Below are 22486 nucleotides of genomic sequence, written 5' to 3'. Positions count from 1 at the left end.
TATCACAAAATTTTCCTTCAGAATTTCCACCAGGAATTTCCAATAAATATGTCTGGTTTTTCGAGAGAGCTCAATAGCTCGCGAACTATATATCCTTGCCGGTGATGCAGTATGATCAGTGCATGGTCAGCGATAGGTAAGCAGAGTTGGCTGCTTAGGTTGCAGCGACGGTAATCTCCATAAGATACACTTCATATTTAACCGCTCAGGCAGGGCAGGAAACGTGTTCGAAAATCTACGAGCGCCTCCCAACCCGCTGCCCGATTTCGGAGTTAGAGTTTGTTAGCATAATAGTAGAAAAAGAAATGAAAAGCTGATGAAAAAGGGTCATTTAAAAAGTCGCTTTTTTCTATACCTTCATCTGTCGCACTTACGAAAAAATTCAAGGCTAAAAATTATAAACAATTTCAAATGTACAACATAGACATGCGGAAGTTCGAAGATAACCGCTAAACATTTGCAGGCGAACAACTTATGACCTAATGATGAACGTGAAACTACATTGTAGGATTAAGTAGTTGAATGTGACCCTTTTGCATATTTTGGAGAGAAAACTCTATGTATTCTCAGCATGAACTGAAGTGAATGAAGCTACGTACACAGGCGTAAATCGTGTTGTGAAGTGACGACGCGACGCGTCCTCGGTGAAGGCGTGCGCAGAGCTCCTTCTTCAGTATGCACAAGACTCCTTGGACCTTCCTCATTTTACCCTTCATAGTTTTTTACTGTTCTACTTCGTACAGTAGTGCACGAATATGTCTATGTAGTCCTTACAAAGACCACTGCCATTAATTTTATTGCTTTTCCAGTTCCGGATTACGTCTAGGATCTCAGTTAATAGGTTCGTGGATAGGTAGTTTATGCCCAGTATTTCCAATTTCTATCACATTTTCGTGCAATTGTGCACGACTAAAGGTTTCCTTTACCAGGATCGTGGTAAAATCCCTAAATTCTTCCTAAAACAAGGCTGTCCAGGCACAGCCACACAAAAAATGGTGTAGAAATCCAATTCTTGCAGGCTGAAGACTTTATGGAGATGCCTTGGGATAAAAAGAAGCTTCCGAAGTTGCGAGAAAGAGTTCCGTTGCATTTCGTCTACGAAAGATGACAATCGTTTAGAATCACACAAAAAATGGGATAGACCTACATACCAGAACTTGGAGGTGCCCCTAGAGCGAAAAAGCCAGAAAAAAATTGAAAGGGACCACTTTTAAGTCCCTGTCCTATTCGTGAACTATGTGATAGAAAAACCATTTAAAAAAAGGAAAAGGAAGAAAAAAAGAAATAGAAAACCATAAAAACTGTAAGAAAAGAAATCCGGAGAATTCTTCGCATACTGTAGAGAAAGTATGGAGCACGCCTTTACCGAAGACGGGTATGTTTTACGCCTCTGTATGTTCCTTTGCTTGCACCACCACAAGAGTCCTGCTCTCAACACAAATCACCGTCTCATTGTTGCTACAAATTCTGGATGTTGGACTTTAAAAAACAAGGAGGTCGCGCGTGCCAAAAGCTGGACAATTTAGGGATTTTGCTAATTTCGATTAAGGGCGCAGATTATACATAGGCCATGTTATAGGCCGGGAACTAATTAAGCGCCCATCGATTACACCGTTTTTTTTATTAAAAGCATCACTCCACGAATCTGAGGTGGTACGGGTTTCATGTGGAGTATTCGTATACGGGATAGTAAATTATGGAGAGGGAGTGATTCCGTCCATTTCTTCCTAATTGCCGCAAAAAAACGGCCCGGAAGATACGGCTTCAGGCGTTCTGGCGCACTATTTTCCACAAGGAGTTCGACTGGAGCACGCCAACCGTGTACACATGCCGCATTTTCCGGGCTGTTTTTTACGGCAATTCGGAGGAAATGGATGGAATCACCCCTCTCTTCATAATCTACTATCCCGTATACTAATGCTCCACCTGAAATCCGTACTACCTCAGGTTCGTTGGGTGATGCCTTTAAGCAAAGACTTCACTCTTCTCTAGGTAGAGCGAGAACTTGCCAACTCTAGATTTGAGATCGATTGTTCGGGAAAATGACAACCGCCTTGCTGAAAACTACTGGATTTGTCGTGCTTTGCAAACACTTTCTGATTAGCCTCGACAGAATCTTGCCAAATGTGGTTTTGGCATGTGCAGTTTGCGAGTATAATAACCACCTTTTCCAAGAAATATTCGCTGGTTCATAGACTCTTTTCCCATGTCTTGTCCCCATGTAAATATATAGAGTTTCTTACAGTCTAATTATGCATAAAGTGATTGTTTTGAGCAGAATATTTATTCTCTGATAAGTAGTGATGCAAAACGGTAGTGAGGAAATGGCGCGGTAAGTCCTCCCTACGATTCCTCGAGTAATGTTATAGAAATTGAGAAAGCTGACCCTTTTCATGCGGAGCGATTACGGCTGAGCATAGCTTCTATAATCAGATCACAAAATCGTCTTCACTCGGATCAGAAATAACTCACACATAAGGTTATCCGAGCGAGGAAGTATATACAAAGGCATTCGAGCAGAGATTGAATCGTGAAAAGTCTGAAAGAATAAAGTGTAAACGGATCACTCAGACGAATGCTACTAATTAGGATAGCGTAATCATCAAATAAATAGTAGACATAAGAATAGGCCAAGAGAGATTTTAGTTCTCATGGGCGAGCGAATTGAGTCCATCATTTTAACGGAGTGGGCGGGTGTGGTGCAGTTGGTTAGAAGTCCGTTGTAGCCCCAAGGTCAATGGTTCGAAGCTCCTCGCTATCCCCTCCCCCAGTGCAAACTATGCATTTCATCCCTCCGGGGTCGATGAATTTGTACCAGACCTGTCTCGGAGGATAAAAAACACTGACTTGATTATCGGCTGGCGGCGGCAAGTCATTGTGTAGGCCAACACGCGTTCTAAAACCTCAACGATTACGATTAATAATAGTTGATCCCAAGTGGATTGATACGCCAGTGACTTTATCCTATACTTTTTTTAACGGAAACGTTTGAACGGTTGCCATCGCATTTAGCGCTGATGGCTTATAATGAAAACGGGAAAGAACTGAAAACAAAAGTACACCGCAACACTTACTGCTCCGGAGCGTTTTAAATTCCATCACATTCGCAAGAGTATCTAAATATGAGGGAAGGTTCTGCAATCTGCCACGTTGAACTTCGCCCTCTTTTCCCGGTTTACAAGAGGGAATTGAGCGTTATCACCACCTTCTGAACAATATCACTGCCTGTTCGTGTGAAGATCCCACCATCGTCAAATTCGTGACACTCTGCCTTTGTCGCTAAAGAGACTTCTCTCAACACATCGGTGACTCATACAGGGTTGCTATCCTTTTCTCAGAACATGAGCCCCGCACGAGGCACGCCTGACATCCGAGAGCCGCTTAGAGCGGGGGACGGGTCTTCTGTTACCCCCGGTCTTACCATGCATTTCCGCCTCTATCTCTAAAGTTTCTTGTCCATTATTCATAAATTTTCACTCTTTGATGTACGGCTTCTTTTTCATGCGTGTTGCCAGTCCTCTGCGAAGTAGTGGATAATGTATATGGCGTGTAATGTATGACCTGCATTGTGACCGTCTACATTTCGGTAATATTGCTGTGAAAGTTTCTATAACCAAGTAAGTCTAAGTGAAATTGTTGTGCCGTACGAATCCGGTCATTTCTCTTTATACCGCACATCGCTGAGCTGTTGCCGTGGGATTATCCTCTTTAATTTCCCAAGTTTGAGATAAAAAGCTTCGGGCTAGGCTGAACTACCGCGCAAGCTGTTTATTTTTAGCCCTTATGCAAGTTGTACCTATCTCTCACTAAATACATAGCTACATTAATTGATTATGGTTTATGTTCAACGAAGATTCAGTCCAACTATAGAACTTCGTTTGTGTCTGATAGTTTGAAAATAGTTTTAGAACTGTTATCGTAATGGAGTAAAACATGCATTTGTGGTGCATTTTATTTCACACATTAATCTCTGAGGGTAGCAAGTCCTCCATGCAAAAAACCGCCTGCGTGAAAGTCATCCACGAAAAGGCAATGCTTTTTACGAGTTAACGAGAAACGAGTTATCTCTTTTGTTAGTGAAATAATATCCGTCCTAAGCTGCTTGTCAAAAAAAATTCATTTTCGCACCTTGACCTCTTCGATAATAGTCTTCATCTGCAGAGTCGGGTAGAAAGTTCGCGAATCAAATAATGCGTGCTGTTCCTCCCACCTTCATAGACGTTTACGTGTTCTGCATAAATGTTGGGCTCCAAACGCTGGCTCAACGCCACATGTGAGTGGAATTCGTGTCGGATCGAACTATCTAAATCATATCTATTTAAACCATAAGTCAGGTCATTTCGACCCCGTGAACCGCAATAGCACAGATGACTACTCTAGGCCCACAGAAAACAGATCAGTTCGTGGATTTTTTTTTTTGCAGTTCCGTAATAGCCTCGCTCCACGTTTGCTGTGACCAACTACGAGTATTGCATTCAGTGACTCCCTCTAGCCTCCTTCAGAACTGACAACAGCAATGATAGTGCTTTTTGGATCTTTTTCACCTTCTGATTCATTTAATGATAACTCTGATTTTTTATAGTCGGTCAAAGCGACTCGAGTCTGGTTCAGTGGCATAAATGACTACGGTCAAAGCGGTATTATTTTTGTCAGAAGTAGCTCAAGGTTACCAAGGAGCTTGTCCCGTTTAGACTCAAGCTGGTCACCCAAGCTCTGGTAGAAATTGATATCTTGAGAAAAGAGTTAGGATGTGGAAAACAGATATTGCAAGAGCACCTCACCCACTGTTAAAAGAATATGACCTCATCTAAACATCACCAGGAGGACTATGTCAGTTTGAACTGCTAAAAAAATCAAGTGCGGACATTTTGTTTCACTTGGACTCATATATTGTATTATGTTTCTCCTTTTTTGTTAATGTTTAGCAGGGTCAAGCGTGTGTTGAGAATTTCTCAACAGGGGGTCGGAAAATCAGAAAAAAATGAAAGGAGCAAAGAGAAAAGGAAGACGGGGTTGTCGTTTTCAAACAAACACATATTAAGGTGTATAAAATGAAGTGTAATTTAGGTATGCGACACTCAGCAGAAAAACAGGAGTGAAAACTGCTTCTTTTCAGACGTAGTGCTGAAACTTGAAGGATGATCAGCAGTGAATGGCATGTTTTTATCGCATATCAGAAGATATTCAAAGTGAAACGTATTCTAAGGCTTTTTTTCAGGTCCCGATATCTGCGACTAAAAAATGGAAGAGTTGTCTCAAAGAAGAAAAAATGTCAATGATGCATATTCAGTACTTGTGTTTTAATATAAAAATTGTTTAATATAAAAATAAATGATATAGAATAGGTATTTTTTTAGTATTCGAATAAACGATTGAAGAAGACTTGCGGTTGCAGTTGAGGAAGACTATTCATATGAAAGAAATGAAATAACCAGAGGTGACTTCGTATTGAGTACCATAAAAGGCAATCTTCATAGTTTGCACAGTGCTTCGGCACTCTTCGTCGCAGCCAATTCAATATATTGAAGATCCGCAGTTGTACGGGAATGCAGCGTCGAAAATTCGCTTAGGAACGGATGACAAACGAGGTCTTCAGAAGCTAACAGAAGTGTAAGAGCACTAGGTAAAAGTAGAAGCATAGCTGCAATGAAAAGCAAGTACTATTCTAGCATAAAAAGTTTGGATAAAAAGAGGATACACAAACCAAAAAATGATTTTAAAAAAAGTTCATTCTTCATAATTCTGGTAATGAAACTACTGCGCTTTTTTGAGCCAATCTTGAAGATGGACGACTTAGCATTTTTTGCTGCTCTAACTGATGCTTAATGACGTCGGAGTCGCTTCGGTGGCACAAACCAAAACAATTGAAATCTTGAATAAATGTGATGCATAATAAATAAAGTGATAATGTTGTGATGTGATAAAATAGGAAACCAATTATTTTAAATGCAATTAACTACCTGAAAGTTTTTGTTCTTTCAAAAAATCGACTTGTTGTGACTTCGCATTAAGTACCGTAAAAGGCAATCTTCATAGTTTGCACAGTGCTTCGGCACTCTTCGTCACAGCCAATTCAATATATTGAAGATCCGCAGTTGTACGGGAACGCAGCATCGAAAATTCTCTTAGGAACTTCAGAAGCTAACAGAAGTGTAAGAGCACTAAGTAGAAGCATAGCTGCAGTGAAAAGCAAGTACGCTGGCTCAAGTTGGTAAGTGTAGTGCAGAATTATTTATGCGCGGTTACAAAGACTTCGATAAGGACATCTGTTAATTGGCCATTACACGCTCTGTTGAAATAGGGCTGATGCTGGTGATTTACCAAAATTGGATGGCTCAACGAGATGCCGCGCTTTCTTTTATTGTGACGGTCAGGGACCAATCCCTGCAAAGGTGCTATTTTTACATTTAGCGTAAAAGAATTTAAAGAGCACATTTCTCATCCTACAGTGACAAGCGTCTTACTTTCAGTAGAAAAAGCAATTCTGATGCTGCTGCTGAGCGAAAAAAAGACATCTACAGGCGCAATTAGGGTTAAAATTAGTACAAAGTAGGCTCCACGTGTTTCTGAATATCTACGCTTAAAGTGAATTTTATGCAATAAAGCAGGCTGCGATCTGTAGAGAGAGATATCTTCTACATTTCTACAAAGTTTGGTGCTTCTAGCTTTCCTAGTCTTTTTGAAACCTAGTTGAGAAAAATCCCAATTTTTACCTCGAATTTTCGAGTTTTCTCAACTAGTTTTTGAGAGAACCAGGACACCTACAGAGGCCAAAATTTGCAGGTAAGGGTTTTCCTTAATGCTCTATCCAAATATAGAGTCGAATTTCTCAACGGCGCTACCGTATCCTTGCAACGGGAAAAAAACGAAATCTCAGATTTTCGGCAACGCGTCAAAATCTGTGTGACTTCAAACAAATTTTCATAACTCTGCTCATAGTTTATAAAAACGAATTCGGTTTAAAGTGTGTTGCAGAGAAAGACTTCTGCTATCATAACTAGTTTTTACTTTTTTAAAGGTAGTTTTCGTCTCTAAAAAAGCTAGTTGAGAAGAAGTTGAGAAAAATGCCAAATCTCTCAACTTTTTCTCAACTAGGTTTCAAAAAAAACAGAGAGTCCCTGCAAAAGATTTTTCAAACATTTTGTAGCGCAAATCTTCCTCTACATAACGCAGCCAGCTTTATCTTCTTATGTCTCTTAGTTAGTGAGTTATTCATGTTCATTTCAAGGTAGCAAAATCCGACCAGTCCAGCAGTAATTTCCAATTAAGGCCTCGTTCTAATCGCTAAAATCACCTCTGTATAACACTTGTATGTGGCAAACAGTGCTCTGAATACAATTTCAAAAAAACTGCCAATGAAATGTTCTCCTCAGTGATTTTTTTTTCGGTTTTGCAAAAATCTAGGTTCCGGCGGGGATCGAACTCTCATCCGTTCATTTCCATTGTCGATGAGTGAAATGTATTTGTTAATAGTTGGAAATAGTGTGAAAATTGTTTTAAAAGGTGTTCTCCTTCTTCTCCAGCTGTTTTTTCGCTTTGCAAAAATAATGGTTCCGGCGGGGATCGAACTTTTGTTTATTGTCTAAAACTTTTATTTTTCTTGATCTTCTTCCATCTGGCGCACGTCACGCGGCACCTTGAACATATAATTAACATGAACATATAATTTCTAGTTATTATTTATTCCATTAATATCGCTGCATTACAATATGTATTTTGTTTTACTTGTAGCATTACTATTTTTTAAAATAATTTATTATTTGTCTGTTACATCATATTATTTTAATTTATTGATTACTCGTTTATTTGTTTTTTTAATTTTTTTTATTATACCCAAATTTTGATTGCTGTGTGGGCAGCTATACTGGTAGGAACGAGATGAGGGGGTCGTTTTTGGAAGGGTCTGCGGGGGGTCGTTTTTAACAGGGATTTTTCCCAACTATACGCTTGAACCTGATGTTTAGTGTATATGAATGATAAACAATTAAGGTTTTCTCAGATGCTTTCCAAGCAGATTCTATATGCAGATTCTAGAAGGAAGTACTTGAAAGGAAACCATAGAAAAGGCAGATTATGAATCTGACAAGCGAATTCCTAAACAACTCTGTTTTCCTGTGGTTGGCAGTTTAGGGGCCTTGAAATGGGATTGCTACACTGTAGCTACACAGAAGTTGCATTGTTTCTTCAACACAAGCAGAACTGAACAACTGTATCACTATCCTCAACTAGCAGCGTTCTTACAATAAATTCACAAGGGAAAAAATGTAGAAGACCGGTTGACTTTTTTTTAAATGTTCAAATCTTTTTGCGAAATGGCGTATTGAAGAATAAATTACCGGAATATCAGTAACAGAAACACTTCAATCCACTATTTTTTAACACGTCAGCACAGTTCCACAAAATGAATGGAAGTACATTATAGGTAACACGTACAGGAGAGCGGAAAGGTTAGCACTGGGCAGCCTGGGAGAACAAACACGGCACACTAGTCTGGCCCACTCACTAGTAAAATTCAGTGAGTACCCGGCTAAGACCTGAGCTCGTTGAAAAGCACAACTGCCCTCTCGATGATCCAACATCGTAGACGGCCACAGAAGAGCTTCCATTCTGTATCCTACATCTCTAGCGATATGAGCAGAGCGATGTGGAGCTGTCTGCGTAAAGCGATTCTACTAAGTGACGCGAATATTGCAGAAATATCACAAGAAGATGATTGCAAGGAATCATCAGTCCTTTATCATATCACGCGCAAGTCGTGTGATACATGAAATACAGAGCGGTCTCTGTGTACCTGGGTAAAGAAGCGTCCATATGGGTCGCAAAATCAAAATTTCCCACCCCTTCTGGAGTTTGTCGCTGGGTACGCCATCAAAACTCCGAAATAGAGGTTGACAACAGGATCTTGTGCTACGAGTCCGACATCATAGCAAACGGAACACAGAGGTGTCGCCAACGAACTAGCCCTATATCAATAGGGGACCCCGACGAGGACGATAACGCTGGAATTTTAGCTTTTAATAAAGATCAGTCAATACCTTGGCTACAGCTCGAACGAGTCAATGGAAGCTACGTTTTCAATATGCAGGGCAATTGGATGTGGGCACCTACAAGGGAGAAGTTAACGACGGACGACACTTTAAAAAAACACGAACTTTTGGAAAGCTCAATTATAAAGCAGCTATTACATAAACTAGATACCACACTTCCCGTCAGAACGTTAAGGTAAACTGAGTGTTGTCACGCTCATACTCGTAATCTACACAATCTTCTCCCGTCTCACGAGATATGCTTCATTCAGAGAGAAAGTTTTTGTCAACAGAGCTCCAACACTGCAAAGGCTTATGAACAATATTGGAACCAAAATCGTGGCTGAGACCTAAAAAAAAACTAATAGCTGTAGTGAGCACCACCTTAGAAAGACCCCGTTTATAAAAACTTGAAGAAGGACGCAGCTCAAAATATATCGGTTGATCTTCTATAGTCGGATCTAAACCACATGAAGCACGGTGCAGCTGGCTAAGAAGCTGCGCTCAAAGGGGAGCGGTGGAGCGTAGCGGTTAGGGTCGTCATGGAACATTTGCTAGCCCCACCCACCGCTGCAGTTCGCAAAGGTCCCACCCCAATTTGAACCGCTTCTTCTCTGTCTTCACCGCTCTTGTCGCTACCTCGAGCGCAGTCCCAGAGTTCAGCGCCGCACGGGCGCGCGGTTTGACGGATCTGCGGTTTTAGCGGTTATCGACTATTCACAACAGTGCGCTTAATATTTTCATTGCAACATTTTCGCGATTATCGACCCACCCGCAGATATTCTGTCTTTCAAATCTCTCTCGGCGGTGCAAGCAATCACATTGAGGCCGATGGAATTTGGTGGCGGAATGCATTGGACATCTCGCCGAAAGAGGGCCGTGTGGAATGTGGAACTCTTCTACTTTTCTGCGTCTGTTCCTCAGCCGCAATAAAGTGCTGGGAAATCATTTCGCACGTTGCCGAAATTCAAATGCAACCTACATATTATATTAGGAGTACCTTGAAGTGCTTGGTATGCACAGGTACGTGACGTAAGCCACACGCGCCGTTGCTCAGTAAACGCTGAGAAGAAGATGACAATTATAAGACGGTAAGACGTTGCACTCAGGAAAGTTATAGCTGCTAGATGGGCCTTTGAACAAAATATTATAGATTAGTTCTTCAATGCTATTGGTTGCATTCATATCTATGTGCTAAAAAAACAGAACAAGCAATTGAGGACCCTGGGCCCGACGCATCCGATGTATTTGCTAGGACAAATACACTACAAACGAAATCATTAACGCCGGGACCTTACCGGGAGACAAACGTTTACAATGCTAAAATAAGCGGTTGCGCATATCCACTAAATGGTGCATAAATGTAACGGATTTCTAATGATTAGCAGCGCAGCGTATCCAATAGGACTCATTTATCCATTTGTGTGTTGGAGTGCGTTTACCCAGTTGGATGGTATATAGTAGAGTCAAAACGACATGAAGCACGTACGCAATTGCGTACGCGGCTTCTCTCGAGGCGCTCTGGTGGAGCGTAGCGGCTAGGAGCGTAGTAAAACCCTTGCTGGTATCACCCATCGCTGCAGTTTTGCGACGGCCCCACCTCGGTTCCAACTGTTGCACTTACCGCGCCGTTTCGAACGTGTACGCAAATGCACCGCAACTACACTCATGATTCAAGTCGTTTTGAGACTATAGACACCAAGTACGAGCTCTGATTCCCTGCCGCAAAATCGGACCAAAAAGGGCTCGAAGCGGCGCGGTGAAGCGTAGCGGTTACAATCGTGGTGGGACCTTTGCTAGCACGACCCATCGCTGCAGTTTGCGATGGTCCCACCTCGATTCCAAACGCTAACTCCAGCGCTTCGTTACGTGAACAGTCACTTACGCAATTGCACCATGCTTAACTTTGTTCTCACACTACTATACACGAGAGCATCAGATATATCTTCTACGGATAAATCTCTATACATTGTAACATATCCCTGTTACTTTCATGCCTCGTTTATATGACAATGAATCATATTGCGGGTCGAGAACAACCATTATCTATCTCTCAGGAAAAATGTGATAAGAAGCCCAACGACCACAGATTTATGTACAATTTAATTGCTTCACTCTAAACTGAACAAAACGACCGAGGTTCTACCAGAGAGTGAATAACAGCCAAGAACACTTTTGGTAAAGTGTAGTTGGGGTTTATAGTCTCACTGCATTTTTTGCGAATTAAGAAATTGCTCATCACATCTAAATATCTTAGATATCACTATTTGCAGTTGGCGGGTAAAATGTAATTGAGGGAGGGACACTCCGCGCCTTTTCGAGCGCGTACGCAAATGCACCGCAAATACACTCGTGATTCATGTCGTTTTGACCCCACTGTAAAGCGGTTTCGGCGGCACCCGAAAACACATGGTAACCATTTATCTGCTCAGAACCATACGAGTGATGAGATCCGCGTCTTATGTGTTTTCATTTCGCCTAAACACTGGCTGTAAAGGAATTCTCCTGTACGTAAAACTAGGCCTCTGATATCACTTTGTTCACTGGCTCCTGTATTCGTAGGAGGTGTTTCGTGTTTTCACTGTGATTCGCGGTCTGTATGGGTGTGCAGTGAGTGGTGTGTGCCAAGCTTTACTTGCTTGTGGAAAAATTCTCGCTAATGAGAGCTACAGAGAGCGGTTACGTTGCGTGGCGCTCCTAACCAACGTACTCGGGAAAACTGCTGTGAATGTGTCAGAATAGTCGCGTGGAAGCAGTTAATTAAATGGAAATCGGAACCGCTCCAAAGCAAAGCTTTTCCTAACCTTGAAAGGAGAATGAAAACTGCTGAACTGTTTGAAGCAGCGAAGCAAAAAAGCTTCATCTGCACGTGACAGGTTCCTTTCTTGTGAAGAAAATGAAACACAGAGCGCATTTGAATTGTTATTACGTAGCATTTCTGCCTTCCTACTCCATCTCATCTCGTGGCACTTTCACTTACTGAGGATATGCCATTGGGATCTGGAGCTGGGGTTAGGATGATGGAAAAAGTAAGACAGAAAGTCCAGAAATAATAGGACCACACAGTGGCCTTTCTGGACTATCTTACTTCTTTTTCTCTCTTTCTTCCTCTCTCCTTTCCTTCTTCTCCGACCTGATCTAATGATTCCAAACCGCATTTTGGAGTAATGCGCCGCCACAATCCCATGGGCGTGCGCGTCCTGTCGCCAGCACGAGGATCCCCCGTCTGTGCGAAGGTCGAGCAGGGTTGCTCTATTCGTTCGCCCCATCGTCCTTTGTCGTAGTATACATATTCAGGCTGCTGCACACTCGTCCTTCTTCGACTGTCGCATCCGGGACTGCGCCGCCTCAACGCTTAGTTTATATTCATCAGTGTGCCAACTGTGCGTTACCAGCGCGGTTGTACTTTGGGGGCAGCCTAACGCCTACGCAGTCCCTAGATATAGCTGGGCGAAACGGCCCTGAGCACGTCATAGTTGCGACTGCTTATTGATTACTGCAAGCAGCGAGGTCTTACGAAATGGGGGCGTGGGTGAAGTGGGTCCCAGAGATAGTGGAACTCCATCGGGATGAGATGAGGGCGCGATCTGCTAGAAGATACGATCATGTTTCCCGAAAGTGACTTGTGCCGGCAATCCCAAGCAGATCCAGAGTGGGTGCTCTACAGTAGGAGCTTTGTTCCCGTTCCCTAGATAATGTATGGTCATTTCACATCTCGGAGCGTTGACACTATGTGCGTGTTTCGTACGAATGTTTTCACTTAAAGGCATCATCCCACAAATCTGGGGTGGTGTGGGTTTCAGGTGGGTTATGCCTATACGGGGTCGTAGATCATGGGGAGAGTGATTCCGTCCACTTCCTCCTTATTGCCGTTAGAAAAAAACGGCCCTGAAGATGCGGCTTCGAGCGTTCTGGAGCCCTATTTTCTACAATGAGTTCGATTGGAGCGCGCCAGCCTTGTGCAGGCGCCGCATCTTCAGGGCCGTTTTTTTCACGGCAATTAGGATGAAATGGACGGAATCACCCTTCTCTCCATAATCTACGACCCCGCATAGGCACAACCCACCTGAAACCCGCGCCACCCAAGATTCGTGGGGTGATGCGTTTAATGCAAAGTGTTGTGAATAACTACTATAACGCTGAAGGAGATGAAGTTGGAAAGATTCTCTAGAACTAATGCTTAGGTTTAAGGGGCCCGACTAACATAGTTATTTACGTCCAGAAATAATAGAGCGGTTGGTTGCCCCTTCTACCCTCTACTACACTTTACCCTAGTTCTATTCAGTGGTTGAAACTTCTCCTTTTTTGTGCATAGTGTTCTTCTATATATCTATAAGTGCTCCAGTTATAAGCAGTCTTCGCGGAAATTTCCGAGGTTGGAGTCTCTTCATCAACAAGCAGGATAAGATAAGTAACAGTTGCAAATTCAGGAAAAAAAAGCAATTATTGGTCTTCAGAATGACCAGTTTACGTCGATCCAATACACCTGCGACGACCGAAGAGATGACTTACGCGCCCAGTGGAAGTGTGTTAATCAAAAGAATTTCTGCGAATTTTGGCTTTAAAAGAAGTTTCCATTCAGGGCTTTAATCCATCTAAAGGGTGTTGCAGAAGTGCCCAACAGCGCTTCCATGGTGGCGGCAGCCGAGTGGATACGTCATAGACACGCCAATGAACATACATGGCCAGCTTCCAGAACGTTGCTGTGTTCTTATGGTACGCTATATTTTATCTGATTTATTATCTAATTAGATGTTCATGGATTTAAAGTAGGACTCGAACTTCTCGGTGAAGGATTCTTGCTTTTTTCATTTGAAAAGTTTTTGAGGCAAATTTCATGATAAAATTATGTTAATTTGATTATTCCGGTTCGAACTACTATGGTAATCAATCTTTCACAATTTTGTTCTTATCCACCAATGTACGAGATCATTAGCAGTTAGAAGACTGCCTATCTGCCCTTTAGTGGGAGGAGGGATTCTTGAATGACCTTTACGGGATACTTACGACAGCACTAGATTACTCATGGAAGGAACAAGATTAGCGTGAAGTTTTTGAATGATGCCCTTTCGGATACTTTTTGCTCTTGTCTTCCTCATTCGCTCATTCTTAGTCACTAATCCTGATCTGTAGAGTGCAGTTTCTTTAATATATTGTGCTAGTGCTTGGGATTCGCTAAAGTGGCCTAGATGAGCGATGGGTTCAGAATGAATCCCGTGGTCCACCGGAGCAGTTCAGTCTCGGAATCGTGCACCGAGCGCCGGTCGAGGCAGCTGCGACGAACTCGGCGACTATGTAATCGTCGCGGTGTCTGCGTCGGCGCTCTCTCGTGCCCGGCCAGCAGCCCGTGCCATGCCCCGACAGACGGCATACCCGTCGTGTACCAGCCTGCGTCTCCCTCCAACCGACCTGGTCAGCTCATTCCTCGTCGAACCGCGAGCATGTTTGGTCCTGTACGACTCCTGATGAGATCGCTCAGTCCTCTTCCTTGGCCTGTTCTCGCTGTATTTTTATTTCATTCCTCTTTTCATATCAACATTCCTATTAGTATTATATCTCAATAATGTCGATTCCCTTGGCGTCTTACTGTTTTTTTTTTCAAAGAACACCACAATTACCCTCCTCTTTCATGGCGACATTCACCTGCTCTTTGCGCTGCGGGTGACCTCCGCTCGGCGCAACAAATAGGTCTTCGACCGGCGTGACCCATTTCGTTTTCGTAACGCTCTCCGTCAGCGCCCACTGCTACTTTTTACCTTCAAAGCACACAAACTCAGACCCTTGTGTGGGTGCGTTGAACTCGTTCTTCCCTCTACAACAACCATCAAAGAACAAAAATCCATCGCTCGAGATCAACGTCCAGCTGGTGTCAGGCGAAAACGATGGCAGATGTTTATGAAAGTGCATCGGAGATTGATTACAATCACTCTTTCTCCGACGCCATGTGAGAATGGGGTTACGACCGTGCTCATCTCAGCGGGAACCTTCACCTCCTTCAGTTCTTTTTCATCCTTCTATCTTGAAAACTTACACTGCAGGAAGGACTTTCGTTGAGATCTGCGTTTGTTTCAGAAAAGGATGCTATCAGTGCGGTGCGCTCCTGCTTCTTTCCTTCACTACCTTTGGTGTAAGCATCGATTCGCTTTTTTTGCTACTTCGATGTATACAACCCCGCATTTCCGCATCCATTCTGGATTTGATTCTGCAGCGTCGTCCTTTCATTCGTCGTCAGTCTCATGATTATTTCTTGAGATGCCCATCTGCAGAACCAGTTACTGTTAAATCAAGAACACATTTCTCATACTTCTACTTGGTTTTAAGTCACCTGATTTCCATCGGATCGTTCAGCTTAGGGGCTAATATCTCCGTGTTTCTTAGCAGTTATGTATAGGCTAACTGTGTCAGCTAACTAGGCATTGAAGGAAGAACCACAGAACTGTTTACAAAAAAAAATGTTCCTGCTTCAAACTTAAAATAATACAAAAGACAGGCAGTTGATGGTATTTTCGCTTCTATCTCATCTATTAATTTTACAGTGAGGTCAGAATGGCCTGACTTGTTGTGTAACTGCGTAAATAATCGTGCTCGAAGTGCAGTTTTGAGCTTCTCCCTCAGTTCCACAGGCTGAATGAGCCACCAAAGAACAGCGATCATTTTTTTACAAATTAGTGGGTATTTCCGTGCATTTCAAACCTGAGTATCTCCTTTTTAGTGGAGCCTGTGTCTTCCCATATTAAACACTAAATTTACACTTAAATTTTTTCTATCCAGAATAAATATTCTCGCAAATAAATCATAGAAAATTCTTTTCGCAGGTAGGGCAGAGTACAATTTGACACGTCAAGTAAAGGAGATATAAAATAAGGAAATGTTCTTCTAGCACAAGATTTAGAACTATCTCTGATATTTTTTTCCTAGATTTTTAGAATATTCGTTAGTCCACATTTCCTGCTTTTGTGTTTTGACACGATCAGAATTTAATTCTAAAAAAAATGAAGTAAGCTTATACAAGTTTTCCAGCCTCATGCCTCCTACGAAATAAATTAAAGAGTTCTGGCGCACTTTCCCATTTGTTGAAGAAGAACAGATAGACGTCAGGAATAGTGGGTATTGAGGGAAAGGAGAGCGGGGACGGTGGAGAGACTAATTGCTGACCTCGACCGACTTCGGCCGTCCACCGTTCCATGCAGCGCGCCTTACTTCATCCCTTTTGATTATTGCTGCTGGGCACTACTGCGTTAACTGCAGACGCTCTACACGTGACCAAATATCCTGATCAGAGGTTCTTTCGCAGTGGTATCGAATCTGTGCCCTGAAATTCTGTTTAGAGGCAGCATATCAGGAATGATGTTGGTGTCTCTGTGGGGCAGTACAGAGTTTGGGTTGTAGATTACGAGTTTGAGCGTGTCCACATCCGATTCCCCCTAATCGTCCTTTAAAACGGCGTGGGCAGCGCCGTAGTTCCTACGTTAGAACGCGTCACCTCTGTACACGCTCCGTTCCCCTCGGTGCAACAGTAGAACATTCTATCGTATCTCGAAGGAACTAAAGCGTTACGCTGTTTCGCAAGACCATAAGTGGGAATTGAGTGTGGCCACGCTGATATTCGTAGTCCACAACCCGAACTCTATGTTGTCCCAAAAAGCCCTGCACCATTAATTCCGTGATATCTTGCCTTTAAGAGAAAGCGTTCAGATTGTCCCTCAACCTTTTCTTCCGCTTATGATTCTCTTATGTGCTTAAAGACCTTCCTAGTCTACTGTGTTTTTTCTTGGCTGTTTTGATTCCTACCAAAGTTTTGTTGTGCATTCTAGAAGAACACTTCAAATTTAACTTCTGGCTTGGTCACCTTGCACCACTACGATGTAATTCGTAAATTACGACCTTTATGGACACTCTAGCCATTTTTTTAGCAATATTTTTTTTCACCAAACGTACAATTCGAAGGCTGAGGTACTATTTCATCCATTTTTTTCTAATAAGACAAAGAAAGGAAGAAAAAAAGGTGAGGATTGAGAATCGAAGTATTTTTAAACAGCTAACACTGTTAATAACTTAAATAAATAAATCAACCAAAGAACTCTTGTGGATTCGCAAAAACTTGGAGGAAGACTGTGTTGTTGATTACTGATGAAATCGAAAAGGATGGGGAAGCGGTCAGGTGTCCTCCAGGCCAAATTCAACACACTTTTTCCATGATAAGAGCCGTTGTCGATTTTGGTTTCTATCTTTTGGGAAGAGGAATGAAAATGCGCTTTCGATTAGAGGGGGCGGGGAGAGGGTGATGTTGTTGCCATGAACTAGCGACCCTTCGCTTGAACACCAATTCGGTGCCCCTACGTATTCCTTCGGTGAAGTAGCTATAACAACCGCATGACGATCGATTGATGGCATCTCACTACTCCTTTACCATGTCCTCCCTTTCATTTTTGGAGAATAGGAAAAGTTTACCAAACTGTTCATTAACCGAGCAATTAATCTCCTCATAAACAAGAATTTGCTATCTCTTATCGAGACACCATCTTAGTGGATATAGGTTTAGGAGTAAGAAATAGTTTGAGGGTAAGAGATAGTGAACCGAACACGGGATAGTTACACGGTGTATGCATACATGATATTCATTATTTTAGTAGCACAAGAACTTGGTTTAGTTTGATCCTTTCTCGATACAATCATTATCTTTTTTACCAGTTTTATTTCTCAAGAGAATGAGTGCATTTCTTGTGAAGAAATGAAATAGCCATTGGAGTTAATCATCAATCCATCAGGGTTTGTTCAAGCTGAACTGTTTGCGACGCGGAGAATAACAACCGCATGACGATCGATTGATGGCATCTCACCACTCCTTTACCATGTCCTCCCTTCTATTTTTTGAGAATCGTCTAACAATAAGATGCTGCCAAGGACCGGTTTTCAGTGATTTGTTATCATAGTTCTTCTCGAATTACTGCAAACTGTGTTCCGAACAAATCGTTATGATTACAGTTAGTGCGCTGTCGCACAGTTGTGTAAACTTGGCAGATTTTGTGCACGTTCCACTCCTTCATATTTAGTCCTAGTGTTTTGTCGACTGTCCAGTAGTTTTCCGTTGCCGAGATGTGTGCTCGTGTGACGCATCGCCGATAGCCGTGTGCCCCGTGTTTTCGTCGTCTATCTGACGCCCACCCCGCTCGATCATTTCTCGTTCCGAATCTGTTAGCTTTGATGAGTACTTATCACCTGCAAAACTGTCCGCTTTGCAGATGCCCTCTATATCGGCTGCACTGATCGAAGCGGCCCGAACGAAGGAGTCTTTCTGCGAACCCGAGGAGAACGAAACATGTCGGTCTCGCATACGGCCATGGAAATGCTCTCCCAGGCATATCTTCCACTTCTTCGTAAGTTGTTTTTGTGGATTTCACTTGATTCAGTGTTTTGAATTTGTTTATCAACTAGCTCTTAAGTACCCAGGATTTATTTCCGAGAAACTTCCAAGAAATCTTTAACCTTGCCTGAGGCATGTTTGTGGGTATTTATAGTGGATAATATGGATGGAAAATAATATGAATTTTGTGCAATCGTATTGTATGTAGACTCCAGTCCTGTTTGCGTGAACGAACGCAATACACAATCGATTAAAGGCATCACCCCACGGATCTGAGGTGGTACGGATTTTAGGTGGAGTATTCTTATACGGGATACTAAGTTATGGAGAGGGGGTGATTCCGTCCATTTCTTCCTAATTGCCGTAAAAGAAGGGTCCGGAAGATGCGGCGCGTGCACAAGGCTCTCGCGCTCCAATCGAACTCGTTGTAGAAAATAGCGCGCCGGATCGCTCGAAGCCGTATCGTCCGGGCCATTTTTTTACAGCAATTAGGAGGAAATGGACGGAATCACCTCCTCTCCATATTCTACGATCCCATATACGAATACTCCATCTGAAATCCGTACCAATTCAGATTCGTGAAGTGATGCCTTTGATGTGGGAGAGAGGGCAAAGAAAGTGTGTCGGGGAGAGAAAGTGGAGGAGCTGCTGACGCATTGTACTAGCTTAGGTTAACATGAAATATTGCGAATATGAAAGCACCTTCACCTGAGAAATGGAACTGCATAAAACAGATAATTGATCTGCACCAAAGTAACCTTTCACAGAGATTAAACCAGGTTTTTCAAGAGAGTTTCAGAGCTTATGACGGAGGTGTTGCCCGTGGTAATTTTTCGCTTTTGAAAAATTAGAAAGGGCTTAAGTGAGTTAAACTGCTTGTGTTTCCCGTTCCCGCCACACTAGGGTACTATCATCAGTATTTTTTAAATGTTGGTTCTTGTCCAGATTTCACCGAAACACCCATGAAATAGTTCACGACTAAGCTGGCGTTCACAAATATGTTCAATCATTGGTGATTTTTATACTGAAATCAAATAGCTCATATTTTTGAGGAGGAACTTGCACGAAATAAATTAACACCTACTCTTAGCATCTCATGATTTCTTAATTTTAGCCCGATTTGCGAGATGTTGCATTATGTGCTTGCAACGATGTTAATGGTTTCACCTTAATAACCAGTGATCATATGTTTAGTTGTGCCCATATTGCTCGATTATCTAATTCTGTGACGTGACATCCATCAAAATGAAGGATAAACAGGTCTTTCCCTTTGGGATGCGCCAACGTGTTCCATTTCAATCCGGGAACGAAGAGCTTAATGCAGTGAACGCATAAAGGATCTATACAGTCAATCGCAGGGGTTCGATGTATCAAAGCCGCGCTTTTGTCTCCCGACAAGTCTGGTGCCAATTTATTCACATTGGAGGGATGAAAGGCTTGATTGGCTTTAGGGCAGTTTCAAACCATCGACAGTCACAGCCTAACCTCTTATTAACTGCGCTGCAAACTATCATTCCCTCTAAGTTGACATTTCTAAATCAAAATTTTTCATTTAGTTAGTGCTGTTTAAATGACCTTTCGAATCATAACCATTTTCTGCTGGTGTATACATGCTTATCTAAAAACTTGGACTTACTTTTTTGTCGCCCTAACAAATCACTGCAACAATTTTCTTCATACTTAAGGTTCGTGAAAGTTGTTTGTGCAACTAACTGTACGTTGTTTCCATCTAGGTTTTGCGCTAACAAGGCGAAGGCAAGAATTTCCTACAGAATGCTGATTTCAAAAGGATTTCCTTCTTTCACTTGATAATATCTAATGTATTGTCCCTGCATTTTAATTAAGACAACAATGTTCATTCAATGTATTACATTTTTAGGTCGAGCAGTTTTACCCACACCACCTGAAGATGTTCGTTCTATTCATCATTGCAGCACTGCATCTAGCCTACACCAGAGAATTTCTAACAACTTTCCGCGCATACGAGTCTCTTGCCAACCAGGTAAATTTACCAGTTCCACTTTTTCCGCATTTCTGCGTTCACGTACAAATCTGACCTTTAATTGAAGGTTGAGTTTCGTGCATCACCAGGAATTGAAAGTCGTGATGACATTAATCTGGTACGATTTGTCATGATAGCATTTGTCGATGTGAGTTGGAACTAGCATTATCTACTCTCTTTTTTCACTTATGATCCAGTAATACTGTTTTAATCGTTTGTGCTCCGTATGAATGGCTTGCGGGTGCGAGTAGATATGTGAGATGTGCTTTTATCGTGACATCACCGGTTGTTCGACCGCGAAGGGATGAAAAGCTGACACTTGGCAAAGTTGGCACTGATGCGGTTTCTAAACATCAATCGTCCAGTTCCGATCGAGCCTCCTACCGACTGCGCTACACCCTTTGCATAGTCTTTAACTGCAATTTACTGTACCAGCAAAACAATGTTGCCAAACTTGCTTGGCTCTACCATTTCTGTTTTTGTATTGGAAATTATTCTTTTCCTTTCTCCGCTTTCCAATCACGCGATACATGATTTATGTATTGCGTGATTGGTTTGCTTGTAGCTCCTTTCCTGTTTGTTCTTTTTTCTTTTCAATTGCTACATTGGCCGTAATAATTTGTTTCCAGTACAAAAAGAACTTATGGATGACAGTGGGAGCGATGTGTGCATCGTTATCGACTAGTGCTATTATCGTGTTCTTCTACAACACGTACTGGCATCAGATGAGCAAGATCACAAGAGTAGTAGTAAGTTTTTGTTTTTCACTTCAATTCCATCGAGATCACGATATATGACGCCGTAGGTGTGCGTGGTGGACATGGTCGCATTCTTGTCGCTGCCATTTTTGCTCGGTGCTCGGCTGATGATCGCAGTGAACCTCACTACGTATCTCGAACCATCACTCCGTGCAGCTTCCCGTCTTGTGTCTACTAACACATTCATGAATGACCTTGTATGCTCTATCATTACAAGAGAATCGGTAAGCTTCTTCTTTCTCTTTGCGGAGAGTTTTGAAGTTTTGTACTCAGCCAGTGTTATGGTACCGTAGCAGGGCTTAAGTGAATCCAGCTTTTGGAAACCTTTTGTGCATCATGCGTTTTCCATCTTATGAATTTCGTAGACATTTCATGAAATGATACATTTAGCTATCAAAATAATGGATATCTTAAATCAGTTGCTGTTTCAGCTTCCGCTATGCAGCATGGTTGTTGAACGATCGATCTTCCCGATTCTGATCCTGAAATATCTCATTGTGCTTTGTGTTTTAACTGCAGCTTACATTCTTCTCGCTTATATTATTGAGTACTGTATTCGTCATTGGTTTCCGCCATCGGATCACGAGGAGTTCGTAGATCGTGACCGCATTCCCGTTGAATCCGCTTGAGAGCAACGTGTCCTCTCATAAAATCCCTCCATCTCGGCTTTATCTCCGCCTCACCGGTATTGCTAGATTTAACATGCTTTTCTTGGCGCCTAGCGCTGCAATATGAGTGCAATCTCCACCTGTTCCATTGTTTGGGTATTCATTCGAGTAATCAGCTAATCCGCTAAGTCATGCGTAATCTGATCTGTACACTCCCTTATCTTTCCATGACTTTGGATTAACTGAGATCATTCAGCATGAATTGACCGCTGGCGATGTCCCACTTCTAGTTCTTACATTTTCGGAACAGTTTTACAGCAGTCTTTCTCTGTTTTCCTTCGAACTATGTCTTCTTGATGCCAGGGCACACATACCTGAGTGCTGATCACGGTGACTTAACTTTCAGTGTGAGTTAAGCGCCATATACGTGTATACTACAAGCGAGTTCCGAGGTATTTGGATGGGCCTTTCTCTTCAGTTATGAATGCAAAAAGACCGGCCTCCCTTATCAAGACATCGTTAACACCGCATTTCCGTTGTTGTGTATGTATGTCAGCGACCTACTGGTGCGAATATTTTCCCCATTACATTCGCGAAATTCTTCACAGTTTTAGCTTTTTTTTCGCTTGCCAGCCCAATGTTACAAGGCTGTAATTTCTGTGTTGTAGATAGTAATTTGTGAGAGGTGTCAAATGTGTCCTGTGCTCGAGCATTTGGCGCTAGTCAGC

The 22486-nt window shown here is 42.3% G+C and overlaps 2 protein-coding genes across 4 annotated transcripts; one reads left to right on the top strand and one right to left on the bottom strand.

The window, feature by feature from the left end:
- Nucleotides 1-5471: 5471 nt before the first annotated feature.
- Nucleotides 5472-8606, bottom strand: RB195_019474 (uncharacterized protein; the record flags this gene model as incomplete). The annotated part of the gene is made up of 2 exons (XM_064187329.1): nucleotides 5472-5641; nucleotides 8504-8606. The coding sequence occupies 2 exons, from the start codon at nucleotides 8604-8606 to the stop codon at nucleotides 5472-5474; spliced, it is 273 nt and encodes a 90-aa protein (XP_064043210.1).
- A 3407-nt stretch (nucleotides 8607-12013) lies between these two features.
- RB195_019473 (uncharacterized protein) lies at nucleotides 12014-21779 on the top strand (the record flags this gene model as incomplete). Of its 3 annotated transcripts, XM_064187328.1 has the most annotated exons (10): nucleotides 12014-12055; nucleotides 13484-13551; nucleotides 13609-13742; nucleotides 15065-15153; nucleotides 18269-18403; nucleotides 20270-20392; nucleotides 20460-20540; nucleotides 21022-21141; nucleotides 21198-21374; nucleotides 21582-21779. In XM_064187328.1, 10 exons carry the CDS (start codon nucleotides 12014-12016, stop codon nucleotides 21777-21779), a joined length of 1167 nt encoding a protein of 388 aa, XP_064043207.1. The 3 variants fall into 3 exon arrangements, with proteins under 3 accessions (XP_064043207.1, XP_064043208.1, XP_064043209.1); XM_064187327.1 differs by lacking the exons at nucleotides 12014-12055; nucleotides 13484-13551; nucleotides 15065-15153 and having other exon boundaries at nucleotides 13698-13742; XM_064187326.1 differs by lacking the exons at nucleotides 12014-12055; nucleotides 13484-13551; nucleotides 13609-13742; nucleotides 15065-15153.
- Between the last annotated feature and the right edge of the window lie 707 nt (nucleotides 21780-22486).

The sequence above is a fragment of the Necator americanus genome, chromosome II, assembly GCF_031761385.1.
Source record: "Necator americanus strain Aroian chromosome II, whole genome shotgun sequence".
Lineage (NCBI taxonomy): Eukaryota > Metazoa > Nematoda > Chromadorea > Rhabditida > Ancylostomatidae > Necator > Necator americanus.
The sequence above is the reverse complement of the archived record's forward strand: the minus strand, read 5'-3'. Positions and strand labels throughout refer to the sequence as shown.